The following is a 24259-nucleotide window of genomic DNA, read 5'->3' as shown; positions in this document are numbered from 1 at the left end:
TGAGCCTCTCCCCTTTTCATTTCAATGACTGGGGGTCCCGCACAGCCCTCAGGGCACCTCAGTATCTTGGGAGGGGGGAGCTATTTTGTTTGCTGAGGGCAGGGACACAATCCTGTCTCATTGCGGGGTGTCAGGTTTTTAGGTAAGCGGCTCAGGTGGAAAAGCACTGAGAAGGAAAAAATCCTGGGGTGCTGATTTCCTCCGCTGCCCAGCTCCCTAGGGGGCCACACCCCGCGGTCCCTCCGGGGTCAGCAAAGAAGGAGAATCCAGGCATGTTAAAGGAGCAAAACAGCGGTCAGTAGACCTGATCTTTCTTTGTAGCAACAAGGTTCATTCACACAAAGAGTAGCAACCCTGTGAAGATGGTTGCATGAACTTTTAAGACTTTTACCCCCTTTCCCATAATAAATTTTCTAACAACTTCATCAATACATGACATGGGGCTTTTTGGGGGGTTGTTGCTGTTGCCGTTTTGTATTTATATTTTAGATCTTCTTGTGATTCATGTGGAAATTGTTCAATTTTTCAATCCCAGCATTCCAAACTAACCCTATCGCTGTCTAGCATTACCTAAAATTTACTCTTCTACTGTAATTACCATTATTATATTAATGTCATTGATACATGCGTATAAAACTTTAACTACAAACACCAAGACATTGCACTGAAACTTTCAATAAATGCGCATGCATGCACTTTCCAAGAGTCTCATTCGAGAGCCAGTGGGGTGCAGTGCTTAAGAGTTTTGGACTAGGACCTGGGAGACCTGGGTTCCAATCTCCACTCAGTCACTGGGTGATGGCTTCACAGCCCAACCTACCTCACAGGGTTGTCGTCAGGATTAAACAATGAGGGGGAGAATGACTTAAGACCACACTGAGCATCTTGAAGAAACAGGTGGTATATAAAGGCATCCAATAAATTTCGCTAAGAAGAAAGGTAAGATTCTGCTCTTAGGCAAGACGAATCAGCTGCACAAATATAAGATGGGACATACCGGGCTTGCCAGTAGTACATGTGGAAAAGGGGTCTTAGACTAACATGAGTCAACAGTATGATTCAGCAGCAAAAAAGGCTGTTATTCTAGGTTGCGTCCAAAGAAGTCAAGTGTCCAGATCAAGAGAAGTAACAGCCCCAATTTCTTCTGCCTTGTTCAGACCACACCTGGAGTCCTGTGTCCAGTTCTGGGTGCCCCAATTTAAGAAGGATTTTGACAAGCTGGAAGGTGTGCAGAGGGGGTTGACCAAGACAATTAAGAGTTGGGAAACCAAGCCTTCTGAGGAACAGGAAGGACTATCACGTGGAAGATTGAACAAGCTTGTTTTCACCAGCTCTGGAGGCTGCGACCCAAACCAATGGCTTCAAATTAGAGATGCCCTTGGAAGGTTGTGGACTCTCCTTCCTTGGAGGTTTGTAAGGAGAAGTTGTAAGGAGAAGGCAATATGTCATGGAAGCTTGAGTTGAGAGTCCTGCAGTGGACTAGACGACCCAGGGGTCTCCTGCAGGTCTAAAATTCTATGATTCTCCCCTGTATGAATTCTTTGATGAACCATGAGCTTGGTCCTCTTACCGAAGCTCTTTTCACATTCCAAGCACTGATATGGTTTCTTACCACTGTGAATTCTTTGATGGGAAGGGAGACTTTGCTTCTCCCACATTCCAAGCACTGATAGGGTTTCTCCCCTGTGTGAATTCTTTGGTGGGAAGTGAGATGGGCTTTCTGGCAGAAACCCTTTCCACATTCCAAGCACTGATATGGTTTCTCACCACTGTGAATTCTTTGATGGGAAGGGAGACCGGAGCTCACAGTGAAGCCCTTCCCACATTGGGAGCACTGATATGGTTTCTCACCACTGTGAATTCTTGGGTGTGCCACGAGACTGGCACGGTGACTAAAGGTCTTTCCACATTCCAAGCACTGATATCACTTCCCCCCTGTGTGAATTCTTTGGTGGGAAGTGAGATCGGCTCTCTGGAGGAAACTCTTTCCACAATCCAAGCATTGATAGGATTTCTCCCCGGTATGAATGCTTTGATGGGTAGCGAGATGGGCGCTTTTACAGAAGCTCTTTCCACGTTCCAAGCACTGTGAATTCTTTGGTGGGAAGTGAGATTGGCTCTATGGCAGTAACTCTTTCCACATTCCAAGCACTGATAGGGTTTCTCACCAGTGTGACTTCTTTGATGGGAAGTGAGATTTTGCTTCCGACTGAAGCTCTTCCCACATTCCAAGCACTGATAGGGTTTCTCACCACTGTGAATTCTTTGATGGGAAATGAGACTTGCCTTCTGACTGAAGCTGTTTCCACAATTCACGCATTGATAGGGTTTCTCCCCAGTATGAATTCTTTGGTGGGAAGCGAGACTGGAGCTCACAGTGAAACTCTTCCCACATTCTGAGCACTGATAGGGTTTCTCACCACTGTGAATTCGTTGATGGGCCGTGAGATTCGCCCTGTGATTAAAGCTCCGTCCACATTCCGAGCACTGATAGGGTTTCTCACCTGTATGAATTATTTGATGGGCTGTGAGATGGGTGCTTTGACTGAAGCTCTTTCCACACTCTCGGCATTGAAATGGCTTCTCCCCCCTGTGAATTCTCTGGTGGTTATGGAAAGTTGTGCTTGTATTAAAGCTTTCCCTACAATCCAAGCCCTGATAGGGTTTCTCGCCTGTATGAATTATTTGATGCGAAATGAGATGTGCACTCGTTCTGAAGCTCTTTCCACATTCCAAGCATTTCAGTGGGTCCTCCCCTGCGGGAATCATTTCCTGTGAAGTGAGGCTTTCATTCCAACAGAAAGTTTCCCGCCATTCAGAGAACTGAGAGGGTTTCTTCTCAATAGCATTTATTTGGTGGGTAGTCGAATGGGAGCTGTGACTGAAGCTCTCTCCACACTCCAAGAGTGGCAATGGCTTCTCCACTGTGTGGATTCTGTCATGGGCATCCTCTCTCTCAATTTCCAAATCATCACCACCTGCAATGAAGAAAGAAGTGGATTAGAACTGTAGGAAGAAATGGGAGTGCTACTGTATTGAATATTGATCTCTAACCCTTGTGATAGAGGAAGAATTCCATGCATCAACATTGGTGACCACACACTAGAGGTGGTCAGTGTTAGAAACAGAGATAGGACAGCTAGAACACAAAGAGGACCTTAACCCTAGGTTATGGGCTCAAAAATGGAATGTCCATATGCACTCTCTTATGACAAAAATACAAAGCTGAAAAGGAATGAACAGCAGCTAAAATAATATGTTCATTTTTCACATGGTCTAGTCCTTCCCCTGCCCACCCCCCTGATTTTTAAAGAAGGTCTCTCCTTCAGTCTTCAGAGAGTAGCTGGAAGTGGAGAGGAAGAAAAAGGTCCTCCTTTCCTTCCACTCTGCAGTTTTAATCCGAAATCTTAGGTTCTGCCAGCAGAGCTCGGAAACTGCTCGTGTCTATGACATTCCCTGTTGCAAAATGCGCCTAGCACCATGCGAGTTTCAGACACTGGAGGTGGTGGATGATTGTGTCTACCTAAGAAACCAACAACCTCTTCATTGATGCTGACCAGAACAAGGGTACTGGCGAGGCAGTTACGGCAACGGCTCACCTCTCCAAAAGAGTACAGTGGTACCTCTGGTTAAGAACTTAATTCATTCTGGGGGTCTGTTCTTAACCTGAAACTGTTCTTAACCTGAGGTATCACTTTAGCTAATGAGGCCTCCCGTTGACACCGTGCCGCTGCTGCATGATTTCTGTTCTCATCCTGAAGCAAAGTTCTTAACCCGAGGTACTATTTCTGGGTCAGCGTAGTCTGTAACCTGAAGCGTCTGTAACCTGAAGCATCTGGAACCCAAGGGACCACTGTATGGGAGAATGGGATGCTAACCATTCAATACCAAGATGAGGGTCTACTAGGACTGCGTGTTGAGCAAGCTGCTTTGTGAAGTGAATTGTGAACAATTACAACCATCAGAAAAACCCCTCAATGCCTTCCACAAGCTCTGTGTCAGGAAGATTTTGGGCAATACAAGGCAGGACAGTGTCAAACAAAGATGTGCTTTCTTAACCTCAAATTCCCAGCATGTTCCCATTCCATTCTCAGCAAGGTCTGTGCTGGCTTGATCATGTCCATGGTCAAAACAGTTGATAGCCCTCCATTTAAGGTGAGTTTAAGGGGTATTAGAATCCCAAATGCTGCAAGTGGCCCTGTAGAGCTCCCTCAAAACCAGGGAGGCTTATCACAGAGAGATATGCATGGAATTTCCAAAGAGAGATTAGGATCCACAAGGGAGCCTTACTGAGAGAGGCCACTATCCCACAATTCTCCTCCATGACTTCCTTATGCAGAGCTCTCTGGTCAGGATCCAGCAACGCCCATTCCTCGTCTGTGAAATGAACAGCAACATCTTCAAAGCACACTGGACCCTAAGAGAGAAAGGGAAAGATCCTCTTTAGACAGCACTAAGGTTGTCTGCTACACATTGCTCTGTTTCTTTCTGCTTATTAAATGGTGTTTTGTTTCAATGGGATCGTCCTGCTGCACGTTTTAATTGTGGGTGCTGCTTTTAATGTCTTAGTGGAATTCTTTTCTTGTGTGATTTAGTGATGGACATTAATCTCTGTGTAAATGGGTAGAACTCTACATTGTGTTCTGAAAATCCTTCTGTCTGTGCCAGATGGAAGGATCCCCTCTCTGCTCCCCATGTGCTGTTCTTGGGGGGGGGGGGACCCTTCTGATGCCCTAAAGACAACTTCAAGAAGTGCACTGGGGGAATGGAGGGAGGAGAAGGTGGGGAAACCCTATTGTGCAACTGATGTGACAAGATAGGTGATTCCTGGGAACTATTTTTGAGGCTTGATGAACTGCTTAGAAGCCTATCATAGCATTCAATGATAACTCTAGAAATAAAACGACAATGACTTATGAATGATCTTATTGACCTTCAGAAGGTGAGTTAAGGCAAGGTGGCTGTTCCTTATTCTCAGCACATTAAGCTTCTCGAATGGCATTCCCAGCCTCTTGGCTTCTGTCTAGGCTGCCCTTGACAAAGATGCCTTCAGAGAAGCTTGGACAGAAGCCAAGAGGAGGAGAGAGATTCCTTGGGGGCCAGAGGCACCCTGGCTGCCCCACCCCTCAGCCCCCTTCCCCACAGGGCTCCCTCCCTCTACCTGGGCTGCTTCCACAGCCATTTTTTCTCCTTAACCACCAGGAATAGATGGAAGAGGAGGTCTTGCTGGCATCATCTGGTCACCTGCAAGAGACAGAGGTAATTGGGAAGCCAGGAGTGCAGCTGCTCTCCAAAAAGTATCACCTTCTGAGTGCATTTGGACCCATTTTATAATTTATTTGGGTTAAAAAATACATCTCCCTCCTTGGTGCTCCTGGCCCCAAGTGTCTACCCCCCCCCCAAAAAAAAAGAGAGGAAAAGAACCCATGGATTCGTTTTGATATCCACAGAAAGGGACCAAACGGAGAACGGACTCCTTCCTTACCCAGCAGCCTCTCTCTGGTGTCCAGCGGAGTCCTTTTGGTCTCAGAGGAATCTGGGCCCATTTCTGCAAACAGATCCTGTCTCTAAAATAGCAACAAAGATTCAAAACAGAGAATATGAAGAAGAGTTAGAAAAGGAAGACAGAGGCAAAAACTGAAGGGCAATCTGATAATATTCAATGGCTGCTTTCCAAAAAAGGATGGTATATTAATAGTGAATTTTCAGATATTGTCACTCATGTTCGGAGCCCCTTTGGGGTATCCAGAGGAAAGTCTCTCTCACCTGCTGCTCTGCCTGCTTCCTCTCTTCCGCCTGACTCAGGAGGAAACCTTCGGCCAGGGCCACTGCCTGGGATCTGGTCTCTGCTCCGCATTCCCTCACCCAGCTCTCCATCTCCGGTGGAAGGACAGTCAGGAACTGCTCCAAGATCACCAGGTCCAGCATCTCAGCTTTCGTGTGCCTTTCTGGCTTCAGCCATTGGTGGTAAAGGTTGTAGAGTCGGCTGCAAACCTCTCGAGGTCCTTTGGCCTCCTGGAAGCAGAACTGCCTCAATTGCTGGCTCTGAAGCTCTGAGCGAAGGGTGTCCTCCTCTCCCAGGATCTTCTGCACAGTTTCCCCCCAGAATCCCCCACTGCTCCCAGTTCTGATGGCATGGTCTCTTCCTGCTTCAGGGCCAGCTGAGTTTTTCTCATCCATCTGTGCTCTCAGGAAGCCTCCAAGAGAGATGAAGGAACCCCTTGATCTTCTGCCAAGTTCTGTCTGTCCGAATTAGAGGTGCTAGGAAATACTACAAAGCAAAAACAGTGGTACCTCAGGTTACAGACGCTTCAGGTTACAGGCGCTTCAGGTTACAGACTCCGCTAACCCAGAAATAGTACCTTGGGTAAAGAACTTTGCTTCAGGATGAGAACAGAAATTGTACTGCAGTGTCAGTGGGAGGCCCCATTAGCTAAAGTGGTACCAAAGGTTAAGAACAGTTTCAGGTTAAGAATGGACCTCCAGAACGAATTCAGTTCTTAACCGAAGTACCACTGTACATTGTTCTGTTACAAAACTGACATATTGCCTGGAGGAGAAAAATGTTCCGTGAGTCTTGGAAGAGCCGGCTCTGGACTGCACCACAACCCAGACTCTGAGGTTTCTATAAAAAGGAGAAGGAGAAGTAAGTCTCCAGCCCTCCTGGAGGGAAAGTGAGCATGCAAAACGTGCAGGGAACTGTTGGTCTTTCCAAGAGATGAATCAGCCTGGTTGCTCCTGCCTTTCAGAGTTTTCAATCCAGGAATGAAGTCAAAACTGTGATTGACAAGTGAGTCATTTGTACTGAGTGTTATCTGAGCATTGGGTTTGGGGGGGGGGGTCCTAACCCAGGGTTCCTCAAGAGTTGCTCTCCTGCCCAAACCCACTTCAGGGCCCATTTATTCCCTTATTGGGCCAACCCCCTGAGGGCCAAGTGGGTGAGGCCAAATGACATGTGGGTGGGGTCAAAGGACAGCATTCAAAAGCAAATAAAGTGGGATTCACCTTTCTATGCGTGTAATGTGTTTTCAACTGTTCTTATTGCTGTTTTTTAAATTTTGTAATCTGCTCTTGGAAATTCAGGTGATGGGCAGGGAACAAGCAATAATGATGATGATGTTACATTGCTTAACATGCCCCCTCCCCAGTCATGAATACTTGAGGGCACTCCTGGGTCCATCATGGTCGCTTGAGGCCCATGTCCAGCTCAGGCTAGTTCCCCACCCCACAGACCTTTCGGGACAGAGAGGACATGGCCCTGGTCCTCTCTGCGCCAGATGGGATGGTGGCAACGCTCTCTGTGTGGAACTGCCCTTGAAGGCGACTCAGGAACTGGTCCAAAATGAGGCAGCCAGATGATTGGCTGGGCTGCCTCTCTTTATGAATGGGATTTCTTTCCCACCTCTTTGCCCAAGGAGATCAAGGTGGCATCCATGGGTCTACCCCTCCCCACTGAGTCCCCCCACAACTAACACATTGGATTCCTGTTTTAAAACAGTTGCACTGGTTGTTTCCTTTCCAGCAGGACCTCTCCTGCTCTCAATGCCTTGGCTTGTGAGACCTCCAGTGGTGCTTTCATAAAAGTATAGAGGTGGATGGGACCCCAAGGACCATCTAGCTCCACCCCAGGCAATCTCAGAGGGCACGCTTGCATCTGGAGGAACTAAGCACTGGAGGAGAAAATGAGCCCTTCAGGATCAGGCCAGAGGGCTACCCCCTATAAGGGAGACAGAGAAGAGGATTCCCCCATCCCCCTCTCCTCCTCCTCCTCCACAGATTGGCCTCCTCCTCTTTTAACGCCAGCTTTATTGGTGGCCTCTGCCTCCTGTGGGAGGGAGTTCCACAGGTTTTACTCTGCCCTGCAAGAGGAAGCGCTTTCTCTTCTCTGCCCTCCGTCTTCTTTCCTTGAACAGGTGAGATTTTAGGGATCAGGGTATATTTCATGTCCAAATGTTTCCATCCGCGGACGACCTCTGTTATAAAAGGGGACTGATCCATACATCTGAATGGGGTTTATTTGCATGCATTTCCCCGCTCCTGGACCCAAGGGGCCAGCAGCGCATCCATGAAAAGGAAGAGCAGAGCTGCCGCCCTCCTGCGACCCTCCGCGCCCTGACTTGCCCCCCTCTCGCCATGCAGCGCTGGGACCCCCGCTCTCCCCATGGGCCCTATCCTGGGAGAGAGGAGACTCACCGGATCCCAGCAGGCGCCCCCAGGCAGCCTCTGCAGAGCCGAACCAAGGGGACCCCCACACGCCCGACTTCTTGCAGGAAAGGGAGGGGTTGGGCTTTCGCTCTGGAGGACCTGCCCCCCCCGTCTTACTTTCCTGTCTAGGAATCTAGCTCGTTTCCGTTTAACCCTTGGCAAGCCGAGCGCACCCAACTCACGCCTCTCCCTCTCCCGAGAGCCGGAGCATCGCGCACCAATGGCATCCCGAGAAGGCGGAGCAGGAGAGGCTTATGCCCTTACTTCCGGCAAGGGATACATTCAGTTTTGGACAGCAGCTGAACGGCCCCCTAACAGCTGTCCCTTGAACAAGGGTCCTAAGAAATCTTCATGGGCTCCCGGTTCGTTTCTGAGCACCATTCAAAGTCTCGGTGCTGACCTTGAAAGACCTAAATGGTCTCAGCCCAGTAGAAGGGAAGGAGCGTCTCCACGTCCATCGTTCAGCGCGGACACCGAGGTCCAGCTCCGAGGGTCTTCTGGCAGGTCCCTCAGTGCGAGAAGTGAGGTTACAGGGGGCCTTCTCGGTTGTCGTGACTGCCCTGTGGAACGCCCTCCCACCAGATGTCATGGAGATAAACCTCCATAAACGCCTGAAAGCAGCTCCGTATCGGGAAGCTTTTAATATTTCATGTTGGGTCATGTTTTCTTCTATTCTTTGGGAAGCTGCCCAGAGTGGCTGGAGCAATCCAGTTGGATGGGTGGGGTACAAAAAAAGTTGTTGTTGTTCGACACCCAGCTTTTGATAGGGCTGCTTCGTTCTGTGCTTTTGGACTCCTATGTGGGCTTATGGTTCTGGTGCTTGTGGATCTCATGGGATTTAATGTCTTGCCATTATAAATGCACGGGGATGAGCGCATTTACACAGACACATTTCCGCAAAAAGACCCAAACTCCGGCATGTAGCCGCAGGTGATACAATAGGAGCCCTTCTGCAAATGGCCTTTGCAACACAACTCACTGGGTGGTAACAAAGTACACACATTTGCCTCTTTTGAACGTAGCCCCGTTTCCTCAATGAATCCACCCATTTCAGTAAAACCTGAGCTGAAATAGTACGGAGAGCAAAACAGCAGCCCTGTCTGACCCCCGTCAGCCTCCAGACTCCCCCAGTCACGTGGCAGGAGATTCATCCTGAGCCCCCCCCCCCCGAGACGGGTATGACATCATGGATGATCCAGTGATGATTCATATGATCCATTGATGATCCACATGATCCAAGCAGGCTTGTCCAAAGAGCAGATCTCTATGCCTGAATGAAAGGGGTCTGCGATGATGGATTCTGGAGTCAAGAAATCCTCCCTTTCCAGTGATCTCTCAGGCTGGCCAGGAAAAGGCAGCGAGCAGGAATCCTCAGGCATCCCGACGGACAGACCTGTCATGTTGCCAAAACACGAACTCGGAGTCTGATCTGATTTCCATGCAGAACTCATTTTGTGACTTCGCTGTTGGATTGTCGGGATCAGCCCCTCCCCCCTCTCCTGATCCCAGAAGCAAGACGGGAGGGGGGGATTTCCTCTCCTCCTTCCCCCCCCCCCGCTCAACACTTTCCCTCCCCTCCCGGCACATCCTTCTCTCATCCCGCCCACACAATCCCAGATCCCGCCCCAATACATTGCTCCTCCTCCTCCAATCCGGCTTCGCTCCGGAAATGAGGGGGGGAGCCCCCCTCCCAACCTGCCTGCTTCTCCCGCAAGTAGAGCGTCCACTCCGGATTGCCGCTCTGCCCCGTAGATCTAGGGGGGGGGGGCGCTTTCGGAAAGGGGAGGAGGACGGGCAGAGGAGGATCCCCGCCCAACGTGGATGTTGCAGGAAAGGAAAGGAGAATCGGGAGCGAGGACAAAGAGGTAAAGAGGTTGCGGGGGGGGGGGCGGAGAGAGAAGAGGACCCGGAGACCCCGCCAGCTCCCCAAAGCGCCTTTCGTGGGCCCCGTCGGCAGGGCCTGGATCCCTGCACGCGTGCTGCGAAGGGGGCTTTTCTCGGCCCCTTAGGCGCCTTGACAGGGGCGGACATGGGGCCCCTACCCACGGAGTCCCCATGAGGACCCCATCGCCCCGTGTCCCCCGCGCAGGCATCCCCGGAGCGCTGGGGGCTCCGTGCAGAGAGAGGTGGGTCACGAACGGGTTAACGGGCAGGAGGAATAGAGACGCTCCTGCCCCTCCCCTGCTTGTCTTGGGGGGGGGGCGCCACCAGCTGGAGAGATGGGGGCGCAGGGTGTGGGGTGAGCAGAGCCAAGGGAGCCTCTGGATGCAGGGTAGACTCAGGAGAGAGGGAGGGGGTCAAGGAAGTGGGGGGAGGGAGGGGAGCATCCCTGGGACAGGGAAGGGCAGCATTGGGGGGGGGGGAGGGAGAGAGATAGGAAGGACAGTCTGGGTAGGGCGTCTCCATCATGACGCCCACGATGAATCTCCGGAGGTGACGCCTTGGCTTCTCCCTCCTGCCAGGAATGCCCCCCCTTCAAGGTGACCAGAGAGGGATCCTTGGAAAGTGGGGGGTCCAGTCCCCCCCACCCCTTCCTTCCTGCAGTCTCCATCCTCTTCCCACCCCATAAGCCCCCATAAGCCCCTGCCCTGTCCAGACGCAGTGATTCTGCCCAGTCCAGCCATTGGTCCCCTGGAGAGGAGAGGAAATCCCGAGAGGAAGCGGGGAGGGGGGAGGCCTTCTCAGAAGCAGCTCTAGGTTTCCGCAATCCCACCCAGGAAGCAGCCAGAAACCTTTTCCTCTCTCTCAGGCTGCCATCTTTATTGTCTTTTCCACTGAGGATGAGGATAATGTACACCTGTCATCAGAAACAGGGGTGCAGAGTCCATGGAATGGCTCTCAGGGCTGATACAGAAGTTGCACCTCAAAAGCATTTCTGTTCCTCTTATTCTTTGTAGGCAATGTCAGAGTGACTGACAAGCTGAGATACAACCTATCAGCATCTGATGACAGCCATTGCCGGCCAGCCGGCCACCTTCCTCCTGACCGTTACACTGCTCCTGTCACTGCTTCCCCCTTCGGGGAGGCTAGCTGCACCTGACTCTCCCTCCGTTCCCTCACTCTGCGATGGAGGCGTGGCCACCCCTGACTCATCTTCTCTCCCTGCTGGAGGAGAAGGTGGCCCTGATACATGTGACTCTTCCCCCTCACTACGCTCTGGTGGAGGAGCTGGTCCTGCTCTCCCGCTGCTGCTTTGGGAGTCCCCGCTGGCCCCTTGCTTCTGGTGTGTCCCCCCTGGGACCCCCCTTGCCCTGGCCATCGGCGCCCCCCTCTGGGAATCTTCTGATTTGCTGGAGAGATCTCTCGGGCCACTTTCATACTCCCCTACGCTGCCCTCAGATTCGTCCCCTTCGCTCTCCATTTCCTCTCTCCCCTGTGCCTCTGCTCCTGAGCCCCTGACAGATATATTGTTTGATTATATCCTTTCCAACTTGTGCTAACAAGTTGTACAATTTAGCAGAGTAACATTCCCCCTTTTAAACTTACAGCGGATGCATTTGCTCAGGCTCGCTAAAGCCTCTAAAATAAGTTTCCTTTGTAATTTCCCCTTTAGTCCCTCATAAAAAGATAGAAACGACACAGTCTTCTATAAAGGTATAAAAAGAGTTTACTCACACATTCTGTTCACAAATGGATCCCAGAAGGCGGACTTAAGTTACAAAAGTTACATACACCTGGAAACTATCCCATAAGGAGACAGCCCAAGAAAGCATCTTAGGCTAAGCAGATGTTGCTTCTTCGACGAATGTAGTCAGAGAGAGATGCCTGACCAGTCCTGCTCTTTTGTTACCTGGGCAGGTGAGGTCGCACCCACCTCTAGTCACATGCAGAAGAAGTCTGTCCCAGCCTAGGAGAAACTGGAAGTTCCGACTGGCTGGTCAGGACATCCCATTTTATGTCCACTCTAGGGATGTTGTACTTGACTGCTCTTGTGTTTCACATCCCACAGACATTTTAAAAGTCAGCACCAACTGTTTGAATTGTGCTCGGAAATGTGCTGGGAGCCAGGGAAGATACTTTAGAAATAGTGTTATGTGGTCTTAGTGGCTGCTCCCAGTAACTAGTCTAGCTCCCCCATTCTGGATTAGTTGCAGTTTCAGAGTCACCTTCAAAGGTAGCCCCATGTAGAGCAGCTGGTAGTACTCCAAGCAGGAGATAACCAGAGCATGCACCACTCTGGCCAGACAGTCTGCAGGCTACTTGGGTCTCATCCTGTGTACCAGATGGAGCTGCCAGACAGCTGCCCTGGACACAGAATTGATCTGCGCCTCCATGGACAGCTGGGAGTCCAAAATGACCCCCAGGCTGCACACCTGGTCCTTCAGGGGCACAGTTACCCCATCAGGACCAGGAATGCCCCCATCCTCCCCCAGGGACAGTATTTCTGTCTTGTCAGGATTCAACCTCAATGTGTTACCCACCATCCATCCTCTAACCACCTACAGACAGCCACACATGGCATTCACCATCTTCACTAGTTCCAATTTAAAAGAGAGGAAGAACTGGGCATCATTCACATACTGGTGAACACCCAATCCAACCCCCCTGATGATCTCTCCCAGTGGCTGCATATAGATAGTAAAAAAGCATAGGGGAGAGGATGGAGCCCTGGGGCACCCCACAAGTAAGCATCCAGGGGTCTGAACACCACTCTCTGGACATGGCCCAGGAGGAAGGAGGGGAACCACTGCATAACAGGGCCCACAGCTCCCCTAGACGGTCCAGAAGGACACCATGGCCAAAGGTCTCCAAAGCCACTAAGAGATCCAGCAGAACCAGGAAACAGCTTTCCTCTCAATATCTATTCCATTGGAGATAATCAGCCAGGGCAATTCAAATCCCATGATGAGGCCTGAATCCCCATTGGAAGGATCATGGCGGCAGGAGCTTTCCTGGTCCTGCATCCCCAAAAGCTTCCGCCACAATACTTTCTTTAGCTTTCAAGGGGCCACCGGATACATTGTGGTATTTTCTTTGAAAAACAAATATTTTGAATACTTTTACAGTGCCGTATGATGTAAATATGGGATGCGGGTGGTGCTGTGGGTTAAACCACAGAGCCTAGGACTTGCCAATCAGAAGGTCAGCGGTTCAAATCCTCGTGATGCGGTGAGCTCCCGCTGTTCGGTCCCTGCTCCTGCCCACCTAGCAGTTCAAAAGCACGTCAAAGTGCAAGTAGATAAATAGGTACCTCTCCAGCAGGAAGGTAAACGGCGTTTCCATGCCCTGCTCTTGTTCGCCAGAAGCGGCTCAGTCATGCTGGCAACATGACCCGGAAGCCATACGCTGGCTCCCTCGGCCAATAAAGCGAGATGAGCCTGGCTTATATGGTCCCAAGGAAAGCAGAGCAGTATGTTTGGCACCAGCTTGGCTTCAGGAGTTGAATGAAGAAGATGCGAAGGACACCATCCAACCATCTTAGAGACTCCACTCTGGATTTGTGTAGGTTTTCCTCCATAGCCTTTTCTTCCCCTGAACATAGCTCAAGAGGCAGTGAAAGTTTAGGAGCAGAGTTTTCCTTCTCGATGGGCTTCCTTCCCCAGTTGACGATCCCATCGGCCCTTCACTTTCCTCTGCAGCAGGGGTGGAATCTGTCTTCTGGACTGTGGGATTCACTGTTTTTCTCCTCCTCTCCATCCACCAGGGCCTGCCTTCACCTGCAGCAGAATTCCCTAATACACCAAGGATTTGAGACCCATCAACTATCCTCGCCTGGTTTTGCCGGCCGGTTGAAGCGATTCCTGGGATTGTGGCCCTTGTTGCATGCTGACAGCTTCTGGAAGCCACAGGTGAGAGCTGAGTGCAGGATGGGGACTAATGGTGGATAAATTACCCCATAAGGTGCATGACATGACCCCCACCAAAGGTACCCAGATATTTGAGACAGATAAGGAATAAATTAATGTCTCTGGAAATATCACAACATCAGGCCATCAATAAATCAACACTACATATTCAAGGATGAAGGGATAAGTACAGTTATCCCTTTGCCTTGAATATCCAGCTTTGTCAGTGCCAGATGAGGGTAGTCTTGTGTCAGAAGAGGGGCTTGAGATCAGGCAGCACATCATCATTATAAAGAACCATTGGGATTCCCATTTGCCATCTTCTTTCCTTCTGCTTCTCCTGCTCTCTCACTGCAATGCGAGGCATGTAGAGGGAGGTCCATCTCCAAGAATAGGAGCTTCCCTGAGCACCCATTCAGCTGACCCCAACACCAAACCTTGTCACTAATTCTCTGACTGACCCAGATCACAGTCCCTGGAAAAGATGTAGACCAGGGTCTCACATAATAGTCCACATGGACCTCCTGTGGCCAATGGGACTATGCAGGTGATTCATAAAGATCTAGCGGTGGATGGAGGATTATGATGCAGAGGATGGGAAATGTCCAAAGGAACGATGGACCGGAGAAAGAGAGGGCCTGTTCATGGACAGAGAGCAGCTGCCTTTCCTGTGAGGAAACAATTGATTTGAAAAGGCTGTATTCCAAGATCATGCTGCTTTATTAACGATGATTGAGGAGTATGAAAGGTGGTGATGCATTACTATCATTTGATGACATTGCTTTTTCATTTGCTGTGCGTAAGAGGGGGTGGGGTGGGTGTTTAGTTGGGTGCGGGAATTTGTTTAATTTAATTTAATTATGGTGTGTTTGTAACATTCTCTTTTTTTGTTTGTTTTATTGTTTTGTTAGTTTGTTTTTTGTATAGGTTTTAATTTGATTTTAAGGGGAGGGGTCAGGGCTGCCTGGGAGTGGGTCCCAACAAACAAAATGGTAAAGTATGGAAATTAATTTTAAAAAACTATATGGAAACCTGGACCAAACTCCATCTCTCACTCTGGGGAAGAGTCTCAGTTGTGAAAATGAATATCCTCCCCAAAATGATTTTCTTATTCCAAACAAGGCCCATTTTAGGAGAAATGAATTGTTTTAAGGAGTGGAAAAGGGAAATATCTAGATTTATATGGAGTGGAAAGAAACCGAGAATTAAACACCAGTTATTAACAGATCAAAAGGAGAGAGGAGGTTTTGCATTGCCAGATTTGGAATTCTACCATGCGGCGGCAGGATTGGTTTGGATAAAAGACTGGATTACACTAAAAGATATGGACCTATTAGACTTGGAAGGCCACGAGAATCGGTCTGGATGGCACGCTTCTTTAATATACGGAAAAGTGAAGGTCCACAGGGGATTTTTGAGCCATGTGAAATAAAATCTGGAGTAAATATAAAGGAATATTTGAGCCAAAAATACCCTTGTGGACATCACCAAGAGAAGCCATATACTTATGTTAGAATAGTTACAACTAGCAAAACTGACGGGAAGAGTTAGAGGAGTACTGAACCAGAAAATATTTGGAGAATGGAGAATATTTAAGGATTATATAAGATCATATTGTACCAACCACACCATATTAGCAGAACTTGAGTGATACTTGTAAACACAACAAATACTGTTGGTGGAGTAGATGGGAACAATATTAAAGAATATAAAACTGTGCGAAAAAAAGGCAGTATAAACAGTACAATGAGAATGATTGGAAGACTCGTTTTGTCAGAAGTCTTTTTTATTTAATTAGGAAGATTAAGTTTTTTCATGCACATAAATCTGCTTCTTTCTTTTTTCTGTATTTTCTTCTTTTTTCTTCATTGTTTTTTCTTTAATTTTCTTTTTTTGCAGTATGAGATTCCAAATTCTTTGTATATGTGTGTAATTTAAATCAATAACGATTATTTTAAAAAATAAATCAATTTGTGGCCAGCCTGATCAAGCGTTGCTTCCTCTGGTTATCCCCACTGGAACTCCAGTTCTTTCCAGACCCTGGGGTCACTAGAGGACTGGTGGCTCCTCCTGGCAAATGGCCTGGTGTGCGCTGGATCACCAGTCCTTCCTTGCCCCCCTTAAATCTGGCCAACCAAAGGTCCCATCTGGGGTGCCATCTGTTGTAAACAAAAGCTGCCCTTCTTCCCTTATGGGGGACACAAGAGCCCTTTAGAGAGTCCCTTGTAGGTTCTCCATCGGTAGGAGAAAACAACAGAGGCAACCAGAGAATATTGAGAAGCCAAGCAGCTAGTAAGCCTGATCTTGATTGATCTGCTGCAACAGGGTGTTGCAGGAACCCCCCCCCCAATCATTCAGTTTGTACAAACACCACACACACACACACACACACACACACACACACACACAATGCTTCTGTTATAAATTCATAGAAAATCAGCCGTACATCGGATCTGCACCGTTCAACTTTTATTTTACACCATGAGGGAAGGACTATCAAAGGGGGGAGACTTGACACAAGGCAGCCAACCTGTCCGCAGTGAGCCCTACCCAGTTGGCATGCCAACCTTGATGGTCCTAGACCAGGGGTCTGCAACCTTTAAGACAAAAAGAGCCACTTGGACCCGTTTTCGAAGAAAAAAAAACCTGGGAGCCGCAAAACCATTGCGACATTTAAAACAAATATATCTCCGGAGCCTTGATCTGACAGCAGGCGGGAAGGTGACGTCGGGATGGTGCGTGACTAACGCACGCACCGCCCCCATGCGACATCACAGCCAGTACAGCGCCCGCCACAGTGGGGAGTGTCGGGGCGCACAATGCGCCTCCTCCCCTCGCTAGTATCCACCCCGGAGCCGCGGCAAAGGTGTAAAAGAGCCACATGCGGCTCCGGAGCCGCGGGTTGCAGACCCCTGTCCTAGACAGAAGATCATTCCACTCACAAAGGACCTGCATATGGAAGTGGATTCAGTACGGACTGAAACACAGGACAGTGACCAGCCCTTCCCTCTGGGGGAAGGAAACAGTGAACTCCTCTTTGTCCTCAGGAATGTAATCATGGGGAGGGGGAAAGGAGGAACCGGACAGGTGACAAGACCCTCAGGTTACCACCACAACTCCTCCTCCTTCTCTGAAGTCTCTCAGCCCCACTCACCTCACAGAGTGTTTGTTGTGGGGGAGGAAGGGAAAGGAGAATGTTAGCCGCTTTGAGACTCCTTCGGGTAGTGATAAAGCGGGATATCAAATCCAAACTCCTCTTCTTCTCCCTGAACCCCTCCTCTTTGTGATGTGTCATGATGTAGTCATGATGTAGTCTTGGGGGTGTTGTATGGGGGATTAGCAGCTAATAAAAGTTGGGGTCTTCTTTTGTTGGGGGCTTCCATCTTGTTCCACCTGGGGCAGGTGGGAGTCCTGTGGCGACAGTCTTCAATCAAGACCAAGCCGACTGGCTGCTCTTTTGTTCTGCTCTTCCTGGCTGGTCTCCTTGTTTCTGGTCCAAGGGATCCCTCAGATTTTGGAATCCGCTTCTGGCTACAATTGTATCGGCTGCTTTTCTGAGCCTCTTGGCTGTTGTGCATGGCGGGGCCTGTGTCCACGGTCCTTGTCCTGGCCTGAGTCAGAGGCTGGGGTGGGGAGCTGGGATTTGGGGGGAGTCGCTTAGATGCCCCCCTCCATTCCTGCTTTGAACAGCACCAAGACCTAAAACACGGAGGGATCTAAGCTCGTGGGGTGGGGTGGGGGAGGAAGTTGCACTTGTGGGGGGATCCCACTTTGCAGCTGGATCTCCGGGATCAGCCCCTCCCCCGCTCTCCTGATCCCAGAAGGATAAGGGGAGGGGGGAAACCTTCCTCCCCCCTCAATTTCTCTCTGGGGGGGGGCGCTTTCGGAAAGGGAGTGGAGGAGGCAGGGGACCCCCCCCCCCGGATGTTGCAGGAAAGGAGAATCGGGAGCGAGGAGAAAGAGGTAAAGGGGTCGCGGGGGGCGGAGAGGGGGACGGCGGTAAGGACCCAGAGACCCCCTCCAGCTCCCCCAAGCGCCTTCCGTGGGGCCTGGATCCCGGCACGCGTGCTGCGAAGGGGCGGAGATGGGGCGCCCACCCACGAGGACTCCCTGGGGCGCGGAGAAGCGGGCCAGAAAGGGTTAAGGGGTGCGGGAGGCGCCTAGATAGAGACCTCCCTGTCCCTCCCCGGCTCGTCTTGGGGGGCAATAGGGACGGAGAGATGGGGGGCGCACGGCGAGGGGTAAGCCGAGCCAAGGGGGCGTCTGGGACGGGAGAGGGAGGGGCCCAAGGGCGGGGAGAGGAGGGAGGGGCACCCTCGGGACAAGGAAGCGAAGCATGGGGGGGAGAAGAAGACCAGTCCTTGGGGAGGGGGGGCGTCTCCATCGTGGCTTCTTCGGGGAATCTCTGAGGGGCCGCCTTGGCTTCTCCCTCCCGCCCAGGAATGCCCCCCCCTCCAAGGCGACCAGAGAGGGATCCCTGGAAAGTGGGGGGGGGGGGGTAACCTTGGGACTGGATAACAAGCCTGGCTCACTCCAGTTTAAACCAGCTTCTTCTACTTCCCCAAAATCAAGGAAAGTTCAGCATAATCTCATAACAACTGATCCCACCACCTGCTCTCAGCAGAAAGGAAACTCCCTGATCAGCTAAAATGTTCCAGCTAGAGAAAACTCGAGATTTGAATCACACAGAGTAAAACCACCAGAACCTTCTTGAACCAATAGACCAGGAATGATTGATCTCTCTACATTAGACCAACACTTTTCTTGGCCTGAAAAATGCAGCCATGACACTTTAAAGGTCAGCACCAGCAGTTTTGTTACGGTAAAATCTGGGTGCAAGGCTGCTCTGCCACCCAGCTCGTCGGACTAGGTCCGCGGGTCCCTGCGGAGGAAAATGAGCTCAGCCGGAGACAGGAGCAAGCTGCAGAAGATCCAAGTTTATTGCGCAACAGGTTCAAGACGAGATTGAACAGCGAGAAAGGGGTGACATGAACTTTTGAAAGTTCCCTCCATGCCCCAGAATACAGTGCAAAACACATCCCAGTTACATCATGAATACTTTAAGAAGAGGTTGGGTTACACAGGATTAATATATGGAGGAGGGAGGGGGGAATATGCAGAGCTGAAGATATGGAGGAGGGAGGGGGGAATATGCAGAGAGCTGGAGATATGCGCAGATAAGCACATCCTGAGAAGACAATGGTCCATGTATGCATGGTCTGTCACCTGGCATTGCCCGGAGGAAAGGCTTGCCAGAGCGATTTGACAGGATTAGGGTCTTGACACATTGCTTGAGGAATTATGGAGGACAGGGGAGGTGTCATGGAGTCCTAGAGAAATTGAGCAAATTGGCACGTTGATTTTCTATGAATTTTATAGATTTAGTCCCTTTTGACATTGACAATTGGAAATAAATGGATATATTGCAGCGAAGAAGAAGGTGAAGAAGACATGCCCCCCCCCTTCCGTATCAGTTTGGATTGTGGTTGGAAATGCACTGGGAAGCCATGAAGACCCTTCAGGACCAGTGTTATGTGGTCTCGGTGGCTTGGATCTCCGTATCTTGCTCCTATCTCCGGCTGAGCTCATTTTCTTCCGCTAGGACCCGCGGACTTAGTCCGACGAGCTGGGCGGCTGAGTAGACTCACCCCCGGATTTTACCGTAACATAGTCCAGCTGCCACATTCTGGATTAGCTGCCATTTTCAAGTCACCTTCAAAGGTGCCATGTAGAGCACATGGCAGTACTCCAAGCAGGAGATAACCAGAGCATGCACCACTCTGGCGAGGCAGTCCGTGGGAAGGGAGGGCCTCATCCTGCGTACCAGATGGAGCTGGTAGACAGCTGTCCTGGACACAGAACTGACCTGCACCTCCATGGACAGCTGGGAGTCCAAAATGACCCCCAGGCTGTGCCCCTGGCCCTTTAGGGCCACAGTTACCCCATTCAGGACCAGGGAGTCCCCCACACTCGCCTGCCCCTTGTCCTCCCCTAAAACAGTACTTCTGTCTTGTCAGGATTCAAGCTCAATCTGTTAGCCACCATCCATCCTCAAACCACCTCCAGGCACCAACACAGGGCATTCACCACCTTCACTGGTTACAATTTAAATGAGAAGAAGAGCTGGGTATGATCCACATACTGGTGATCACACAGCCCAAAACCCCTGATGATCTCTTCCAGCAGCTTCATATAGATATTAAACAGCATGGGGGAGAGGACGGAGCCCTGAGGCACCCCATAAGTGAGCACCCAGTGGGCTGAACACTCATTCCCCAACACCACTTTCTGGACACGGCCCAGGAGGAAGGAGTGCTCCCAGCTCCCCTAGATGGTCCAGAAGGACACCATGGCCAAAGGTCTCCAAAGCCAATGAGAGATCCAGCAGAACCAGGAAACAGCTTTCCTCTCAATATCTATCCCATTGGAGATAATCAGCCAGGGCAGTTCATGTCCCATATGAGGCCCGAATCCCCATTGGAAGGATCAGGGTGGCAGGAGCTTTCCTGGTCCTGCAGCCCACAAAAGCTTCAGCCACAATACTTCTACAGTGGTACCTCGGGTTAAGTACTTAATTCATTCCGGAGGTCCATTCTTAACCTGAAACTGTACTTAACCTGAAGCACTACTTTTAACTAATGGGGCCTCCCGCTGCCACCGCGCCGCCGGAGCACGATTTCTGTTCTCACCCTGAAGCAAAGTTCTTAACTCAAGGTACTATTTCTGGGTTAGCGGAGTCTATAACCTGAAGCGTATATAACCTGAAGCGTATGTAACCCGAGGTACCACTGTATTAGCTTTCAAGGGGCCACTGGATACTTTGTCTTTTCAAATACTTTTACAGGGACGTATGATGTAAACAGCACTTCTTCTTTTCCTTGTTCCACATCAGAGAGACTTTGATACACAGGTCTGAGCTCATCTCTCTGCCTGAAACTGCTGTGTTAGCAGTACTGCCAGGCTGGACAGTGTGTTTGGGGGTCCTGGGCTGCCTAGACAACAAGACCCCCTTCTCAGCCTGGCTGATATGGTCCCAAGGAAAGCAGAGCAGTACGTTAGGCACCAGCTTGGCTGCAGGAGTGGCTGGAGGAGGTGTGCAGGACACCATCCAACCATCTTAGAGACTCCACTCTGGATTTGTGTAGGTTTTCCTCCATAGCCTTTTCTTCTCCTGAAGATAAGTCACGAGGCAGTGAAGGTTTAGGACCAGAGTTTTCCTTCTTGATGGGCTCCCTTCCCTGGTTGACGATCCCATCAGCCCTTCACTTTCCTCTGCAGAATGGGCAGAATCTGCCTTCTTGACTGTGGGATTCACTGTTGTTCTCATCCTCTCTATCCACCAGGGCCTGCCATCACCGGCAGCAGAATTCCCCAGCTCCCCAAGGATTTGAGACCCATCAACAATCCTCACCTGGTTTTGCCGGCCAGTTGAAGCCATTCCTGGGATCATGGCCCCTGACAGCTTCTGGAAGCCACAGGTGAGAGCTGAGTGCAGAGTGGGGACCAATGGTGGATAAATTACCCCATAAGGTGCATGACATGTCCCCCAGCAAAGGACCTACTGCTCCCCTAACAGCCCATGACATAATATAATTATGATATTTGAGACAGAACAGGAATAAATTCATGTCTCTAGTAATAACACAACTTCAGGCCATCAATAAATCAACACTACATATTCAAGGTTGAAGTTTTCACTAAGTACAGTTTTCCATTTGCCTTGAATATCCAGCTTTTTCAGTGTCATTTTAGGATAGTCAGAAGACAGGCACGAGATCAGGCAGCACATCATTATTATAAGGAGCAATGGGGGTGGGTGTTTCCGTCTGGGATTCCCATGCGCCAGCTGCTTTCCTTCTGCTTCTCCTGCTCTCTCCATGCAATGTGAGGCATGTAGATGGAGGTCCATCTCCCAGAATAGGAGCTTCCCTGAGCATCCATTCAGCTGGCGCCAAGCACCAAGCCTTGTCACTAGTTCTCTGACTGACCCAGACCACAGTCCCTGGAAAAGACGAAGACCTGGGTCTCCCAAAATGGTCCACTTGGACCTCTTGAGGCCATTGGGACTGTGAAGGTGACTCATGAAGATCTAGAGGTGGAAACAGGGCTGGATGGAGGATTATAATAATAATATAATAATAATTTATTATTTATACCCCGCCCATCTGGCTGAGTTTCCCCAGCCACTCTGGGCAGCTCCCAATCAAATGTTTAAAACAGTACAGCGTTAAATATTAAAAACCTCCCTGAACAGGGCTGCCTTCAGATGTCTTTTAAAGATAAGATAGCTGCTTATTTCCTTCACATCTGAAGGGAGGGTGTTCCACAGGGCGGGCGCCACTACCGAGAAGGCCCTCTGTCTGGTTCCCTGTAACCTCATTTCTCACAATGAGGGAACCGCCAGAAGGCCCTCGGAGCTGGACGTCAGTGTCTTTATGATGCCGAGGATGGGGCATGTCCAAAGGAACGATGGACCAGAGAAAGAGAGGGCCTGTTCATGGACAGAGAGCAGCTGCCTTTCCTGTGAGGAAACAATTGATTTGAAAAGGCTGTATTCCAAGATCATGCTGCTTTATTAACGATGATTGAGGATTATGAAAGGTGGTGATGCATTACTATCATTTGATGACATTGCTTTTTCATTTGCTGTGTGTAAGAGGGGTGGGGTGGGTGTTTAGTTGGGTGCGGGAATTTATTTAATTTAATTATGGTGTGTTTGTAACATTCTCTTTTTTTGTTTGTTTTATTGTTTTGTTAGTTTGTTTTTTGTATAGGTTTTAATTTGATTTTGAGGGGAGGGGTCAGGGCTGCCTGGGAGTGGATCCCAACAAACAAAATGGCTGGGGCAGGTTCCACGGGGAGGGGGGGCGGGCGATGTACTGGGACAACCAATCTCAGTGATCACGGGTAGGAGGAGGAGTTACGCTAAGACCAGATCACGTCATTACCGAGGAAGCGGGCTTAGTCATTGTTTGAGGACTATCCCTGCCTCCAGGTCTGGTCTTGACCAGACGGGATACTGGAATCAGCAAAGGGATACCCACACAACCTGAAGGTGCTGCTGTGCAATGCCAGGTCAATGATCCATAAAACCATTGTGATCCATGACTTGATCGTGGATGTAGGACTTGACCTGGCATGTGTAACAGAGGCTTGGTTGGATGAAGCAGATGGGCCTGTCCTTGCCGCTGCTTGTCCGCCAGTTTTCTCTTACACACAGCAACCCAGGTCATGATTTTTAGGAAGTCATTAGTTTGCACCAGGCGTCCTATTGAGAAGACCCAGTTCTCTGAGTGCATGTTCTGGAAGTTGGGCAATAGGGGCAGTACAGGATTCCTTTTGGTGTACCGACCTCCCCGCTGCACCAAGGATTCCCTGCCCGAGCTGCTTCAGGTCATGGTGGATGTTCTCCTGGAGACACCTAGTTTGGTTGTCCTAGGGGATTTTAACATCCATGCCGACACGACCTTACAAGGGGCCGCTCGGGACTTTGTGGAGAGCATGGCCTCCATGGGGCTGTCCCTGAATAAGTCTGGCCCAACCCATAGCCGCAGACATGCCTTGGACCTGGTGTTTACCTCTATGGATGTTCATGATCTGACACTAAGTAAGAGCAAAACAAAAGAAGTGCCATGGTCAGATCACTTCCTGGTGCAACTGGACTTCTCCGCGACCCTTCCCCTCTGCAGGGAGGTGGGACCAATTTGGATGGTCTGCTCCCACCATATAATGGATCCAAATGGTTTCCAGAGAGTGGTAGGGGATGCTTTATCCCATGATTCCCTGGTGGCCCGCTGGAATGTGGAGTTAACCTGGGCTATTGACTGGCTCCGAAGCACCCTCTCTGATTGCATGGAGCCCGAACAGCCCCGTGGTTTTCCACGGATCTGAGAGCAATGGAACAATCGTTGAGACGGCTAGAGCACCGGTGGCGGATGACCCATTCTGAAGCTCACCGGACACGGGTTAGAGCTGAATGTTGAGCCTACCAAGTTGCGGTAGTGACGACGAAGACTACTTTCTTCACCGCCTCTATTGCATCTGCAGAAAACAGCAGCAGGAGACTTTTTCAGGTGGTTTGCAATTTAGCAGAACCACCTGCTCCATCAGGAATCTCCTGCAATGATTTTGCAAAGTTTTTTACAGATAAAGTCACTCAGATTCACTCAGGTCGCTCAAGTCGCTCAGGTAGACTCCACCGTGGGAGCAGGGCCGGGGCGGGAGAGTGCTAGAGTCTGTCTAGTCAAGTTGTGTGGGATCAATTCCAA

General features: G+C 50.1%; 2 protein-coding genes across 6 annotated transcripts in view; one reads left to right on the top strand and one right to left on the bottom strand.

Annotated features, from left to right (window-relative positions):
• Positions 1-275: 275 nt before the first annotated feature.
• LOC308486270 (uncharacterized protein) overlaps positions 276-24259 on the bottom strand; it is a 230383-nt gene continuing 206399 nt past the window's right edge. For 3 of the 5 annotated variants that reach the window (XM_081022885.1, XM_081022884.1, XM_081022886.1), the window contains exon 6: positions 276-2978. In XM_081022885.1, coding sequence (XP_080879011.1) covers positions 1804-2978 — 1175 coding nt within the window. In that variant the 3' untranslated portion in view covers positions 276-1803. The other 2 variants (XM_081022887.1, XM_081022888.1) reach the window with 2 other exon arrangements.
• Positions 9902-24259, top strand: part of LOC308486225 (uncharacterized protein) — a 117447-nt gene continuing 103089 nt past the window's right edge. The window contains exon 1 of the transcript XR_013991001.1: positions 9902-10070. The gene's annotated coding sequence lies outside the window, so the exon portion shown is untranslated. The remainder of the gene's footprint in view (positions 10071-24259) is intronic.

The sequence above is a fragment of the Podarcis pityusensis genome (genome assembly GCF_964106645.2).
Source record: "Podarcis pityusensis genome assembly, chromosome: 10".
NCBI classification, from domain to species: domain Eukaryota; kingdom Metazoa; phylum Chordata; class Lepidosauria; order Squamata; family Lacertidae; genus Podarcis; species Podarcis pityusensis.
The sequence above is the reverse complement of the archived record's forward strand: the minus strand, read 5'-3'. Positions and strand labels throughout refer to the sequence as shown.